The 16,377-nt window shown below is 42.9% G+C and overlaps 1 protein-coding gene across 1 annotated transcript in view; it reads right to left on the bottom strand.

Moving 5' to 3' along the window:
• Window positions 1–16,377, bottom strand: part of GLDN (gliomedin) — a 50,882-nt gene that overhangs the window by 26,653 nt on the left and 7,852 nt on the right. The window contains exon 2 of the mRNA XM_090270599.1: window positions 778–829. Within this exon, the coding sequence (XP_090126725.1) occupies window positions 778–829 (52 nt within the window). The remainder of the gene's footprint in view (window positions 1–777; window positions 830–16,377) is intronic.

The following is a 16,377-nucleotide window of genomic DNA, read 5'->3' as shown; positions in this document are numbered from 1 at the left end:
TTACTGCAACAAGAATTTTTTTTTTTCCTCAGAATGCTATCCTCTCTTTAGAGGCAGGAAATGCAGTGTCTGGAATCCGGCTTTATAGGCCCGTGGGGGATGGGGGGACACACCAATTCCTTGCTCCCAGTTTCTGAAGTCAGGAAACTTAGGTGAGATGCAGGACTCATCAGCCATTCCTTGTCCCAAGGTTTGCTCTGTCTTGAGGTGGATTCCCTCTCTCCTGTCTATTTGTCCTTGAATCACGGAGTAGAGGGGTCAGCATGTGCCCAACTGCCATTTCCACCTAGCACACAGTGGGCACCACACAGACCGCTCTTCATAAAAAGCGTTGTCTCGACTAATTAGCAGTTTGCTTCTAGAGCTTTGCATTCATGCCGTATGCACCGTATATGTATGATGTAGGGAAATTCTTGGGGTAAGAGAACGCTATTCTCCGGTAGGAGAACCCTTACCACTTACAGGTCTTTTCCTGTCTTTCTTTTCCCTTTTGAAAACTAACTAAGCATCTATGGCACCGGTTCAAGGTACCACATGTTTCTAATTACCCAAGACGTTGTTATTTTTCATGGCTCTATTTCTATGGCAATATTGAAAATATTATTTTTCATAATTATGTTACAGTTGAGGTTTACCCCATTAAAAACACCCACTAAAAGCAACTAACATGTATCATTATAACTTAAAGCATCACTAGGTGTTTGTTCTGCCCGGCCCCCTGGCGAGCACACCTGTGTGCCTCGGCAGCAGCTGTGGCCAGCGGCCCGGCCCGCCTACCTGCAAGGCAGATCCCCTTGGTGCTGTTGCACAGGTCCACCATCACTCGGATCTGCAGGGAGAGAGGCTGAGTTACTGGCGGCAGAGTAGGCACTGAGCCATGAACTTGCCCTTTATTCAGATGAGAAGAAAGCAGTTATAAAAATTCACAAAATACCTTCGGGAGAATATGCAGAAGTCGAAGGAAAAGTTAACTAAAGACAGAAAAGAAACCTTTAAAAGATATTTGATATTTGATATCAGAAGCTCATCTATCAACAATGTCAGCAGAATCTCTTTGATTTTTATCAAATTCTGAGAAGACAGAGGATGGTGAAGGAATTGCCAAAATCAATTTTCAAGGCTGTACTGAGGCGGCTCCCCTGTGTCTAAAGGTCTCAGTCTGTGAGCCTAACTAAAGAGGGTCAACAGGCTTAGTGGTTAGGAGCACGCACTTACTAGCTGGGTGAGTAGGGGCAAGGTGCTTAACCTCTTGACACTGTAGTTTTCTCATATTATAAAATGAGCTTGAGCTCTGTCCCTGGCCCCCAGGGTAGTAATCTTCAGCGTGGGATTAGCCTGATGTCCTGTTCCCCCACACCCACGGTGGAGCCCCTGCCCCCACCCATTCTCTACACTGCTCCTAGTGAGCTTCACAAAAACCGGATCTGACGGGACTAGTCCTGATTCAAACACTTCTTTGATTCCTTGCTGCTCTAAAGACAGAGCAAAATTCCTCCTTCTCTGGACCCACCTCACACTGCTCCCCCCTCCCTTTTTGTCTGTCCTCTAGTTACCCTATGCCTCAGTTTGCTCATCTGTAAAATGGAGAGAGTAGTTATGTTTACTTCTTAGGATTGCTGCGAAGAGGATATCAGATCGTTATATGTGCAGGTCTTAGAACAGTGCCCAGCATGTAGGAAGCACACACGAAGTGTTTTCCATTTCATGGAGGAGCAGAGTATGTGCATAGAAGCATGGATTCTAAAACCAAACTGCGTGTGTTTAAATCGTGACTGCCATTCAGAACAGTGTGACCTTGGACAATTTACTAAACCTCTCTGTGCTTCAGTGTCCTGTCTGTAAATCAAGCTCATAGCACCACCTTAAAGCATGGTTATGTGGATTAAATGAGCAAATACATGCAACAAACTTAGAACCGGACCCAGCACATGATTTGCACATGCTATGCCGTTGTTTTGATGGTTCCTTGAATGTACTAAGAAGGACTTAGTTAATTTATCAATTTACCATCCATGACTTTTCAATTTCTAGATACAGCAATTTTAGACCTCCAAAATATGGCATTTCAAAATTATGGGGAGAAAACTTATTAGTTAAGAAATAGAGTAGACATCATGGGAGAAAACAAAAAGCCGAATCCCTACTTCACTTCTTATGCTAAATAAATTCCAGTAATTAAATGATATTGATAAAAAAAATTAAAGGTAGAAACTGGTAAAAATACTGGAGGCAAACTTGGGGAAAAATATTTATGATGGCATTAGAATAGGAAAGACTTTTCTAGGAATGAAACAACCCCCGTACTATATGTAGAATTGATACATTTGATTATCTAATAATTAAAATTTTCTGAAGAGGTAAAATACTACAAGCAAAAACAAAGGGGAAACACAAATCTAGAAAAATAATTGCAAAGGACATATATTTAAAGAGCCATTGGGAAGCAATAGGTGAAGGGATAAGAAACCAAAAGAAAAATGGGCAATGGACCCAAAATGGAAGTTCAGAGAAAGAAAAGCCTGCCTGGTCTTCACTTAGAGTTAAAGAAATAAGTCCAAATGATGACATACTATTTTCACCTCTTAGGTTTGTAAGTAAAAAGAACACCTAACAGAGCATATATCACAGGCATGTCAGGAAAGCAGCACTCTGGTATCCTACTGATGGAAGCGTAAGGGGATACTCTGTCTCTTTGGGGGGATTTAGGCAACAGTTACTGAAATTTAAATGGATCTACCTTTTGGTCCATCCATTACACGCTGGGATTTACTCTACAGATGCACTCATACGTGTGAGAAGGTGTAAGCATAAAGATGGTTGTTGCAGAAATGGGGGTGAGAGCAGGACCCGAAACATCCTAAATATTAATCAGTGAGGTCTGGATAAATAAAGTGTAGTATAACCCCATAAAAAAAAATAGAGTGGGAAAAAAAATGAATTTAAATCCATAAGGCTGATAATGAAAGTTCTCCAAGATAAATGAAAACATGCCAAGTACAGAGCAACATATAGAAACGTGCTTCCATTTACATAAAAAAAACGGTGCACACACCAATGCTTCCATGTGCTTCTTTCTCTCTTGCCACTTTCATGATTCTCCCTTTGGCTTTCCAGACTATTTCTGGAGGAAAATATAAAAAACCTCAAGTGAGGAGGAATGGAGGGCCAGGTGGGAGGGAGCTGTACCAAGTATGATATGCCCTTCTGTTTTACTCAAAATTTTCACTCTTTCAATTTAACTCTTTTAAAAAGAACATGTTTTGATTTGATGGGAGAAATTGTTTTGTCTCCTGTCTCGGTTTATTCTGTTTGCTAGGAGGGCCAGAAGAAAACTCCGACTGCATTTCCTTTTTGTCAAGTCTGTCAACAAGTATTTACTGCCTGCGTTAGAAATTTATGGTGAAATATATCATACACATCACAATAAAACGTGTATGAACAATTTAAAGATGAATAATAAAAACAAACACATATGTGTCACCCCCACCTTAAGAACTGGAAACATGTCTGGGAACATGCAGGTGCCACTCTGCAAAGCACACCCTTCCCTCCCTACCAGCAACTCTCCGAGACAAAGGATATGGCGCCCTATTACTTTCCCTTTTATACAGATAAGAACCTAGAGGCTTAGAGAGGTGGCGTCATTTATTCAAGGTTACACAGCCAGCTCATAGAGGAACTGGGCTCAAGTCCAGGTTTTCTGATTCCAGGTCTACTATCCTATTTATTATGACTCTGATGATTGTCTTAATGGAACCAGATAGAAAAATTTTCAATTCATTGTTTTCAGTCATTTTCATAAATGAATGTAATTAGCTGCATCAGGGACAAAATTTATTGTCTAAAAAATGTATAATTGCCCATTGAGAGAAAGGCCTCTTAAAGACTTTACAATGCTTCATTTGCTGCCTTGGGGAATCACAGCAGGAGGTGGAGCTTGAAACAGCAGAAACATCAATAGGGAAAATTAGTGTTTCTCTTTTATAGTCATAGTGGTCTGGGACAGGCCCAGGTTTTGTGAAAAAAAAAAAAAATTATGATGAAGATTTCATTTCCTGACCTTTTGGCTTCATTTATATCCTAAATGTCAATTTAGATATTTACCAAGAAATTGTTATTCTTCACTCAGGAATATCACTTGGGAATATTCTTTTAACATATGTGGGCTAAGTAGGATTGTATCAAGGAGAAAGAAACATAGGTAGGCAGAGATGTGGCCACAAGAAAGTCAGAAACATTTGTTTTCCTGATACTAATGATGAAGAATTTGGATGACAATAAAAAAATCCAAAATTGAAAGTCACAAAATCTGGATTGTCAAATTAAGGAGTCACATTTGGTACAGAGGGCTTCCTCCACCTTAATTCAGGGCTGGAGAAAGGCGGATGCTGGAAGAGGCTTCAGAGCTCATTATCCTGGGGGTGCTGGCATGATCTATCTGTAGTGGGGTCCTTCCTGGAGGCCAACCCCCCATTCTGCTCCAGTTACATTGGCCATTATCATGGGAGGGTCTCTGCTGTACCTAGTATGCTGTGCCCACACTTGTATTTTTTAAATTTTTTATTTATTGATGAGAGAGAGAGAGAGAGAGAGAGAGAGAGAGAAACATCAATTTGTTGTTCTACTTATTGATGCATTCATTGGTTGATTCTTGTATGTGTCCTGACCAGATATTAAACCCATAACCTTGGCATATCAGGACGATGCTCTAACCACCTGAGCTACCCAGCCAGGGCCTGTGCCCACATCTTCAGTGAGGCCTGAACTCAAATGTCAGCTCCTCAGGATGTTTCCCTGACTCCGCAGCAGAAAGGAGTCCCAGCAGCTACTCCCCACCATCCCACCTGGCTTTTTGTCTCTGTGACACTTATTATTGTCCAACACCATCTTGCCTGTGTATGCCTTTGTTTATTGCCTGGTCCTGCTCCCAAAGAATGGAAGCAGTGTGGGAGCAGAACCTGCTCTCTCTTTTGTCTGTATTCCTGTGTAGAGAACAACGCCTGATTCCAGGCCTAGAACTTCAAGGGGGAGATAGGGTTCAAGTCAGAAAGCACATCAATCGTCTCCCAAGGAGAGCTTGCCCTCAGAGACGGCGACAACCAGTTGTTAACCTGGGTTCAGGATGTGAGCATCCGACACGTTGGGAAGAGGGTGGGTGGGGCACAGGAAAGTCTATAGCACCAGCGGGAAGCCTTCTAACCCAGCTACACTAGCTTGGAGGACACATTCTAGGGGGACAGCTGCTACCCTGAGTGCAACATAAAGAACAGTGCCCTGAGAGCTCAGGCTTCGTGTGCCCTTGGTCACTATGTCACTGAGGAGCTGGCATCGCCTCCCCAGGAGGAATGCTGTGGCATGTCAGGGTCACCTCCCCAGTGAAAAGGTCACTGCAGCAATGGATGAGGACATATCATATTGCATGGGGACTTGTCAGCACTGACAACAAACAGTAGTGATGGGAGAAAAGACAGCTGAAATGTGTCCTGCCAGTGGCCTGACCAGGCCTTCTGGATCCCTCTCTGAACACAAAACTAGTCTCAGTGAATTAGTAGAACTCATGGGATTTCTGGGCAATTCATGGGCAAGGAAGGGCCCCAGGAGAAAAATAATGGACTTATTCCTAGTCTAGTATCAGGTGACATGAGCTGGTTTTAAATCCAACTAAAAAGACATAAGATATAATTTGGCCTTATCTATTAGAAAGTGCTATGAATTAGGAACCTCACTTGTAGGACGGGTATATAAAGATGTCTGGGCAAGAATGCTCATGGGAACACTATGAACGGTCAAAACATTCAAGCAGCCTACATGTTCGTCAGTAGGCACTTTGTGAAGTCAGTACATGCTTCTTCCACCACCAGTGACGAGGGCTGGCCAGAGGGCCCCTGGCTGGGAGTGTGTATTGTTTTGGGAATGGATGGTAACCCTCTCCTTATCTCCTTTTTGGAGCGGTGACATACTATTTTCACCTCTTAGGTTTGTAAGTAAAAAAAACACCTAATAGAGCACACATCACAGGCATGTCAAGAAAGCAGCACTCTGGTATTCTACTGATGGAAGCATAAGGGGATACTCTGTCTCTTTGGAGGGATTTAGGCAACAGCTACTGAAATTTAAATGGATCTACCTATTTGGTAACTTAAATTCCATTTTGGGGATGGGTACTGGGTAGAGGGCAGCAAAGGGGGAAAAATTGGAACTACTGTAACAACATAATCAATAAAAATACTTTTAAAAAATTTAAAAAACAAATACTATTTTTTAAAGACAGTTGCATACTCTTTATCACTCTCCTTAATTATGCAAATTGCTATTATTATATGCATGCAAATTAGCCTTTAGAAACAGCTCCCAGTTGCTGATAATCAGCTTGCCATTGACTGAGATTCCTTGTACTGCAGAGACAGGGCTTCGAATGTGGGCCCAGCTGTCTGTACTTGAGGGTTAGACTACAGATGTTGGAGGAGTCCCTCACGAGGGTCTGAAGCTGGGCTCAGCTCATCCCTGGGAAAGGCAGGAATTCACATTTGGGTCAAGAAGTGGTGATAATAATCTGCAAACCCCAACAGGAAGTGGGGCTTGCCTTGTGTGGTGGTGAAATTCTTCATCTCCTTCCTGCAGCCCCACAGGAAGATCAGCCAAAGGTCCAGGCATTCATCAGGTCAAGTGAGCAAGCCCTGGCCATTTCATGTCATCAGCGGGGGCGCTGAATGCTCCTATTGGTTCATCCTGCTTGGGACCTCAAATCCCAGCAGAGTCCTGCCTAGCCTTCCCCAAAGACCCTGATTCCCACTGGCTGCTCCCTTGTGAGTCCAGCAGCATCACTGTATGGCTGGTGGTTGGCACACATTTTTTGGCTTTACTCCGGCTTCTAACCAGATAGGCTTTTATCAGTAGGGGCTGTTTCATCCCTTTTCTGTTTGCCCCTTTCACAGATCCATTCCCTTTCCTCCCATTAGAATGACATCAAGCATACTGTAGATGCTCAGTAAACACTCAATTATTAACTACTCACTCCGCTGGGTGGGAAACGTGCTCCTCCATCAGTGACATTCCTTTTGACTGGCAGTAACGTTGCCTATGAGAACTGAATATCTAGCATGTGGTTAGTTACCTGTTTCTCTTTGTGCCTGTTTGCTTAGGATAATTTTACTTTGGCCGACACTCCACTTAATCCCTAGAAAATGGGACCTTGGAGATACTAGGATTCTCCTATTAGGGCCCCTGAGACATGGCTTTCCTCCTCCTGCCCCACATCCACATTACTACAAAGCCAGAAACCATGGATGTGCTCCCAGCCTGTGGGTAATAACAAACCTTCCAAGCTCTCTTGAGAAAGGGTCCTGTGTGAGTTCTGCACCCAGGACTGGTCAGGGCTGAGTCAGCCAGGCAGAGACGGGGTAAAGGAGACTCCAACATCACTGAAGATGCAGTGCCTGGGGAAACATGGTCTTCACCAGCTCCTCTTGCTTTGCTAAGTGGATTAGGATTGTTCTGGGGGCCCACTTGCCCTCTGAGGAGCAGGGGTCAGACAATTTATCCTAAGGCATTTAGTTGGCTGAGTAGGGTCCGTGTGACTGAACTGGAGCTCCAGAGCCTGACGCAGCCTCCCAGAGTTCCCCTCCTCACCCTGCTTCAGTCATTGCCTGGGTTCACTAATAAAGTGCTGAACAAATAATTAACGGGTGCTGGTTTGGAGTCCACCCACAGCTGTGGCCAGTCCTCTTGCATGCAAAGGTTGGGAAGGCACAGAAGCTGGGGCAGCCACTCTGGGCTCAGGACTCCTCCGCAATGCCAAGTGCAGGGTACAGTTCCAGCAACGGCCCTCACCCGAGGTCTCCAGCAAAATTACTTGCGGCTGGGATCAGGGCCTTGGGGAACAGCCCAGCCTGACATTTACTGACACTGGGGAGATCTGACAATGCAGGACAGAAGTCTCTAAAGGACCACGTCCTCTCCCAGGTGTGCTTCAGGCTTTTCTTCAGGCTCTGGCCTCAGTCATACAGGAGTGGCAGGTGAGTGGTGTTGCTAGTTGACCACACAGGACCCTGCACGAGCTCCTCAGCCCCTTGACAAAATAGGGTGCATGGCAATCCTTACCCCAGGCAGTGATCATGAGGCGTAAATGAAGGAGTCCTTGTATGTGCCCTGACCGGGGATCGAACTAGCAAACTTGGTGTACAGAGGTGACACTCTGATCAACTGAGCTACCTGGCCAGGGTTAAATGAAAGAGTCCTTGTAAAACCAACTTGGTATGTTAATACTGGTGTTACATAAACATGTTTCATGATTTGAACATAAATCAGCTGATTCTACTTTTTGAGAAATCAATTCATACTATTTTATAAAGGTATCTAACCAAAGTCTAATTACTAGTTAAGTTTATCAACTGAATTCAAAATGTAACACAGAGTAGGATTCATAGAAATAATCAGATACAAATTGGTAAGTGCCCTAACCCAGTAAGTATAAGCCAGTGTTGGCCATTCTAACCCCCTTCCTGAGCCTTTCCGTTGTCCCACCAGGAGCTCAAGTGCCACCAACCCCAGTCCTCAGCTTGTCCTGTCTACAGTTCAAGAAGCCAGTCCTTTTGCATATCCTCCTGATGCCTGCTTATTAGAGAGTCACTGGCAGCAAGGACACCTGTGGCACCACCTGGCTATCGCAGCTCAGGAACCAGAAGCACTGGGCCTCTCTCAGAGGAGGCTCAGGATGCAGCCTCCCACTCTCCCACGCTGGGTTCTTGACTCCTCCAGGACAGACGCAAACCTGGAGGTGACAGGGTGTTCTATCTACTCACATTGCGTCTCATCTTGAGACGGTTCCCCTGAGTCATAAAAGAGAAAATGTCGCAGCTAAATATCAAGTTACTAATCTCAAATCCTTGTCTGTGCTTTATTTTTAAGAAGTTGCTTTGTTGTGAATCGCCTTTTTTTTTGAGTCCAACAATTTTATAACTTATTCTGGCCAATGGTTTCTTAAAGGGGAAAGACTCTTGTTATCTCTGTATATTTTAAACACATACTAATGCAGTGGGATAGCTTTCAAATGAAATTATGTGTAACTGTGAGAAAATAGGTGACTATTGAATCTTGAGATCTCGCAGTGGGAAACAACACCCTAAGCAAGAAAGTAAAAGAAGAACCCACAGAGGAAAGGTTTTATAGATTTGATGACATGAACATGAAAAGACCTAGAAACAAAAGTAAAAGGCAGATAACACCCAAGGCCGAAGAACATGGGCTCTGCAGTCAGACGCCCTCTGTCTGGTCTGAGTTCCAATTCCTTCCCTCACTGGCTCTGTGACCTTGGACAGGGTGCTTAACCTCTCTAAGCCTCAGTGACCTGTCTGTAAAATGAGAATACTATAATATTGTAATAATGATAATCATGGTGACTACCCTTTAGGTAAAGGCAGTTTTGACATACATACCTAAAGTTAGCATAGCATCTGGCAAGTTGTAAGTTCTCAAGAAAAGTTATAAAAATTATTAAAGAGGAAATTTGGCTACTGGTGTAATACATAAAAAAAACTAATAATTTTCCTATAAAAGGGTATTTGTAATTAGTAAGATATTTTAAAAAAATTAAAAAGCAAGGTAAAACATGGATGAACAAATCTTACACAATGAAAAAATTCAAATAACCAATAAACATGAAAAAAAAAAAATCACCCTCACCATAATCAGACACCTGCAGCTCCCTCCCAGTGTTATAGATCCAACCCATCGCAGAGGAGTCAGAGTCGGAGTGGAGCCCTCCTCTTTTAAACCTCAAACTACCAAGATTCGAATCCCTTCTCCCACTCAATCTTGTTTAATTCCAGGCCCGAGATTCTCCAATTTAGGGTGTATTAGAATCACTAAGGGAGCAATTCATATACAGGTTCCCAGGCTCAATTTCCATCAATTCTGACTCAGGAGATCCCATGTGGAGCCTGGACATCAGCAATTTAGACAGATTCTCCCAGGTCTTTTTTGATGCAGTTGGCCTCTACCCACACTTTGAGAAGGCCTGCTCCAACATCTTCCAGGTTCAGCACTTCTCTCTGCCTCCCTCTCCCCCATAAAACTGCTTACAAGCTTTGACCTTGAGAACAGAGCCCTGACTGAAGAGGTGGGGATTTTCTCGTTCTTCTGATGAGTTGTTATAAGTTTAAAATATCAAGAAGGATCACTGGGTAACTTCTCCATTAGCTACCATGTTATATCAACTTACTAATTTGCAAAATAATTTTTAAATTAATTTTTTTATACCTTTCTGTATTTTCTAACTATTATGGACACACAATCAGAAGAAAGTTACAAAACTCCTAGTTATTGTCTCATATTGTGTATCATCCTAGTTGTAGCTTAGATGTCACTTTCCCAGAAAGTCTTCCCTCCTGTCCCAGGTCAGAGGTGCTCCCATGTGGTCCCACAGCATCCCGCATTCCTCCCATTGGGGCACTTACGCCGTTGCCTGATTACTTGTTTGTTCCCACTAACCTAAGCATCTGAGGGCAAGGGAAGTATAAAACTTGTTTATTTTTTTATAACTGCCTCACACAGCCCAGAGCCTTCCACATAGTAAGCTGGAATGAGTCGTTCTTCATTCCTCAGCATGAAAGAGAAATGGACATCTTCCCTTCCTGAGCATCCTGGATTCAAATTGGGTTTATCTTCCGTTCTTTGTGTGTTTCCTTTAATTTCTTACTTGAGTACTAAACAGACAGTAGGATCTTGATGGTATGAGGTTGGAGTGTGTCATTTCTAGGTGGTCAGCCATGTGGAACTTACCCAAGGCTGTGTGTTTCTTCCCCTTGGCAATTAAAGGTGCCCAACTGAGTGATGGCACCCAACAAAGTAGATTCACAGTGTCTAGCATCCAACAGAAAATTACCGGGCTTGCAAAGAACCGGGAAAATACAACCCATAATGAGGGTGGGGGTGGGGATCAATCAATTGAAGCCCACCCAGAAATGAGCTGGATAAAGGAATTAGTAGACAAAGACAATATAATAGTTATTTAAGCTGTATTCCAAGTGTTCAAGAAGCTAGAGGCAAGATTGACTAAAAAGAAACATAAAACACATAAAAAACACTGAATTTAAATTTCTAGAAATGAAAATTATAAGGTCTGAGGTGAAAAGCACACTGACTAGGACTAAGAACAGACTGGATACTGCAGAAGATTAGTGAATTTGAATGCACAGCCATAGAAACTAGTCAAATTGAAACACACAGAGGAAAAAAGATGGAAAAGGTGAACAGATTATCTGTGAACTGTGGGACCACGTCAAGTAACCCAATATATGTGTAATTAAATTCTCTGGTTGGCAGAGAGGGCAGAAAAATATTTGAGAAAATAATGGCAGAAAACTTGCCAAAATATAATGAAAACCATTAACCTGTATCTCCAGCAAGTTCAACAAAACTCAAGTGCAAGAAACATGAAGAAAATGACATTAAGGCAATATAATAAAACTGCTTAAAACATGCAACAAAAAAAATCTTAAGGGCATTTCTGAAAAGAAAACATTTTCAATTCTTTACTCAAGAATGAAGGCAAACCCCTGGCTGCTGTGGCTCAGTGGATTGAGCACCGGCCTGCAAACCAAAGGGCCGCTGGTTTGATTCCCAGTCTGGGCACATGCCTAGGCTGCGGGCCAGGTCCCCAGTTGGGGGCGCGTGAGAGGCAACCACACCTTGATGTTTCTCTCCCTCATTTTCTCCCTCCCTTTCCCTTTCTCTAAAAATAAATAAATAAAATCTTTTTTTAAAAAAAAAGAATGATGGCAAAAACTTTTCAGACATTTTTACGTCTACCTGTACCATGCTCTAGCTAAAATGAACCATCTGTCTTCCAAGTGGGTTCTTCCCTCCTCCCAGTCCTTGCTTCTGAAATCCTGCCCATCCTTCCAGATGTGGCTCAAAAGCCACCTCCTTCTTGAAACCTTTCCTGATCGCCCACTGGATTTTATCCTTACTTCTCTGATGATCCTATAATCCTTTTCTTTGTGTTATAAGTGTTTGAGGATTTGTCTTTTCCCTCCCACGAGCCACTGCATTCCACGGGGGCTGCTGTTTTTCCTCATCACTCACAGAGTGCACTCACTATGCCCAGAACAGTCAGTCAGCATGTGTTTTATTGACTTACATGTTGCCTAGTTGGTAAAAGCTTTCTTTTAAACTCCAAGGTATTTCTGACTGACTTAGAAGTACCAGCAGACACTTTATAAGCCAGGCCCTGTGCTTACAAAAGTAAGACAAAATCTCTGGCACAAAAGACTCACAACACAGTTAATTGATTTAATTTGGTTGCTAATAAAAGTTCACTCGCTTTCTTTCTTTCTCTCTCTCTCTCTCTCTCTCTCTCTCTCTCTCTCTCTCTCTCTCTCTCTCTCTCTCTCTCTTTTCTTTCTTTCTTTCTAGTTTGGGTTTAATAAGGAGTAGAAAGACTTTTGATTAGAGCCTCCCTGTGTCCAGGGAATGAATACTCTCAAGTTCAGCATCTCCACTATTTCCTGGTACACTTCCAAAGGGTAACGCTCCCAGACTCTGGGATGCAGCTGCCTCATCAACATCTCCCCCAGAAATCTAATGGAAATGATGTTAACATGTCCCAAACAGAACTCCTGGTATTCCCCTCAGTGCTGTTCCATCTGCACTTCTGCCATCTCAGTCAGTGGCAATTCTACTTTTCCACTGCTTGGCCACTAACCTTGATGTCACTCGACTCCTTTGTCCTCATCTCACAACTCACATTAAAGTTGTCAGCAAATTCCATCCCCTTGACCATCAGACATATCTAGTCACTGTCTACTTTTTATCATCTCTACTGCTACCAGCCTGGTCTAAGCTACTATCTTCTTTCACCTGGATTATTGCAAAAGCTATATTAATGGCCTCTCTGCTTCCACTGCTCGCCCTGCCCGCACATGGTGTCTAGTTGTCATCATAGCAATTCTTTGAAAAGGCAGTTCAGATCATGTTACTTCTCTGCCTAAAATCCTTTAAAAGCTCCCCATAAAGGCTGATACATTTACAATAGCTTACAAGGTCCTGTATGAACTGGTTCCCTTGTTCCTCCTCCCACCAAGAGCTTTCGGACCTCCTTCCCTCCTACTCCTCCCCACTCACTCTGCTCTGATCTCCTTGCTGTTCCTTGAGCTCTCCAGACACAGTCCCACCTCAGGGCCTTTGTACTTGCCATTCCCTCTACCTGAATGGCCCTCCCCAACCGATCCACAGGGCTCACTTCCTCCTCCTTCAAGTTTCTTTCTCCAATGTCACCTTCTCAGTGAGGCCTTCCCCACCCACATGACATGACTGCACCTTCCCTTCCCACTCCTTGAACCTCCTCCCTGCTCTGTTGTTCTCCATAACACCTATGTCCTTCTAATATTGTAGATAGTTCACTCTGGGTTTTGTCTGCCCCTCTCCCCCCAGAACATAAAGTCCAAGAGGATGGGGGTTTGTATGTATTGCTCATACTCTTTCTTTTGTACCCACAATAGTGCCTGGGACATAGTAGGTGCTCAGTAACTACATAGTGAATGAATGGATGGATGGATGGATGGATGAATGAATGAATGAATGGATGAATGAGTGGATGAATGGATGAATGAATCTCTGACAGAGCAGACCCCTAAGTCAGTCTTACCAACAGGACACCATCTCCCATTTGGTGGGTGGCATGAATTCCGAGGAAGGGACTTAAAAAATGCTCCAGGACCCACCTTCAGAACTCTTAGCATTTCAAGAAACTGGATTCAGAAATGGGCTTAGTTTATATTTGTACTTGTTGAGTTGTAGATGAATTCATCTGTGAAGAGACAGTCATCAAATATCACACAGCAAAGAACAGTGAGCTGTATTTAAAGAGATAAGGTGACTAAAGGTGACAAATTAGAGACCCCAGCTGTACAGAGACAGGGTTTCAGTTGTGCAATACAGACAAATAAGTGCAGAAGGCGTTAGGGAAGAAAGACAAGTGTTCTGAAGTGAGCTGAGAATCACTTGTCTCTCCAAGCCTCTCGTGGAGTTTTCTGACGCAGAAGTGTTGCTGGAATAACCTTTCACTAACTGTTAATAACAATATTTTGTGCTCACATTGTTCTCTTCAACAAGCATCTTCAGAGATTTCCTGATTTTTATTTAAGCATTCTTATCTGCACCTTATAGTCAGAAAAGTGTACATAAACCCTAGTTAAGTAACTTTTCCAATGTTGGGGGGATGGACCGAGAATCAAACCATTCTCCCCAAACTCTGCCTTGCGGCATTCTTTGTATATAGCAAGACAATTGGTGAAGATGTTTTGTCAACCGACTCCCTGCTCGGCCCCCTCCTCCCTCTGCACAGGGAATAGCTATGAGTGGTTACTCCAGAAAACATTTGGATGAGATCCTTAGGGTGAGCTGCTCACCCACAAAATAATTATTGATGCTGCTAGCATCGAAACACTGGCTGGATGGAGCCATTGGTCTGGCAAACATGCCATTCCTATGAGCTTCATAAAGATTTAGTCATTGAAAGAATGAATGCGTGAGTTCACATTGGACATAAATTAAAAAGGTGCAAATTTTAATTAGTATAATTAACTTCCCTAAATCTGATATCCAAAATAAATACACTAATTCCTTTTAGACCCATCAACTGGAAAAACGACAATCTGGGAAGAGACATTCTTTTTAGAGGTCTGTGTGTTTCCCCAGTCACCAGAGATCCCAAACTTTAGAGTCATCCTAGAATCTGCCTTTTCTCTGGCAAGTTCTATTGATTCCATTTCCACTGTTTTTATTACCAGACCGCAAAATTCCCTCAAGGAAAGCAAGGAAGCACTTGAGAAATACTAAAATATTAGTAATAGTAAGCTAACACATACTGAATTTTAGGAACCATGCTAAGAACTTTTCATCGATTATTGATCGAATCCTTATGATAACACCTAAGGTAGATAATGCTATCACTGCCCTCTTAAGAATGAGGGAATTGAGACACAGAGAGGTTGAGTGACTTGTCAAAGGTCACACAGCTAATGGGGGGGGCAGAAATGAACATACATAGTATGATCCCAGCACTCATTATAAAAACTTTGGGGTCTGCCTTTTACTTTTTGGACTTGTACAGACCTCACTCATGAAGAAGATGGAGTTCTTTTTAGAAGCAGGATGTTCTCTTCTCCCTGAATATGCTTTCATTCCTCAGTGCTCCCTCTACTTCTTTCTCTCTTTCATCTCAGATTCAGTTTCAAATTCAGCACCCTCACTTCCAAACTAACCCCTCTTCTGTGTTTCCCAGATTTTGTCCATGATGCCATCACCCTTTTCAGTGTTGGATAGGTCTGGACCAGATGGACCATTTCTCTTTCCTATATCTAAATAGTTACCAAGATCAATTCAATTGACTCTATTGATACTTTAGGATATACACCTTCTTTTCCATTTCTCATGCCACCACCTCAGCCAGACATGAGTTATTTCTTGCCCGAACTAACACAATTGTTTTTTTACTTTTTCCCTTGCCTCTGGTTTCTCCCTATCCACTCTTTCCTGTATCACATCACCAAATCAGTCCTATAAAACCACTTTTTTCATGACCCCCCCCCCCCAATGGTTAAGGGTCTACAATACTCCCAATTGTCCATCACATTCATTTTTTAAAGGGGAAATTCAAGGCTCTCTCTCACCCAGCCAACCTTAGTTCCACTCCATGCTCCACCCAAACTCCCAGTGCAGAAAGGCCTGCTTGGCCTCTCGCTCTTCCAGCCCTGTACCATTGTCATTCCAGTCCCTAGACCTTGGCTCGAGTTATTACTTGTGCTTGGAATGATTTGTCCTCCTTGTCAGCTCAAATCTCACCAACCATACATTGCCCATTTCAAATTCTGTCTCCTCCATGAAACTTTGTTATTACTTTAGTGAGGATTGGTTTCCTCTCTTCTTGACTCCCTGATACTCATCACAGAGCTCACTGTAAAGGGTTTTCCTCTATACGTCTCCCTGTTCAGAGGGATTGATTCCAGGGTCCTCAAGTGTTGCATATAGGAAAAGGACCTTCTTTTTTGCCTTGGAGTGAAAAGTATTCTAGATTCCAGCACTCACCTACTATAATTATTAAAAACCAGGAATGATTTTGCAGTTGCCAGCTGATCATTTTAGGCTGAGTACAGTTAGTTATCCGCAGCCCATTCCCAAGTACTTCACAGTTTTTCTATACAGCCCTGGCAGGGTCTCCAAAGTTTCCAGCGCTCAGTGAGCACAAGAAATTTTTTTCTGAGTGGCAGGTGAAGGGGTTACTTTGTCTATTGCATTCAGAACAAACTCCACAAATTGCATTTTAAATGATCTTTAGTTGGCCTTGTTGTTTTAACTCTACCTTTCAATAAAGAAAAT

This window comes from Furipterus horrens, unplaced genomic scaffold (genome assembly GCF_987537825.1).
Source record: "Furipterus horrens unplaced genomic scaffold, mFurHor1.1.pri manual_scaffold_3, whole genome shotgun sequence".
NCBI lineage: Eukaryota > Metazoa > Chordata > Mammalia > Chiroptera > Furipteridae > Furipterus > Furipterus horrens.
This window is presented reverse-complemented; position numbering and strand designations above follow the sequence as displayed.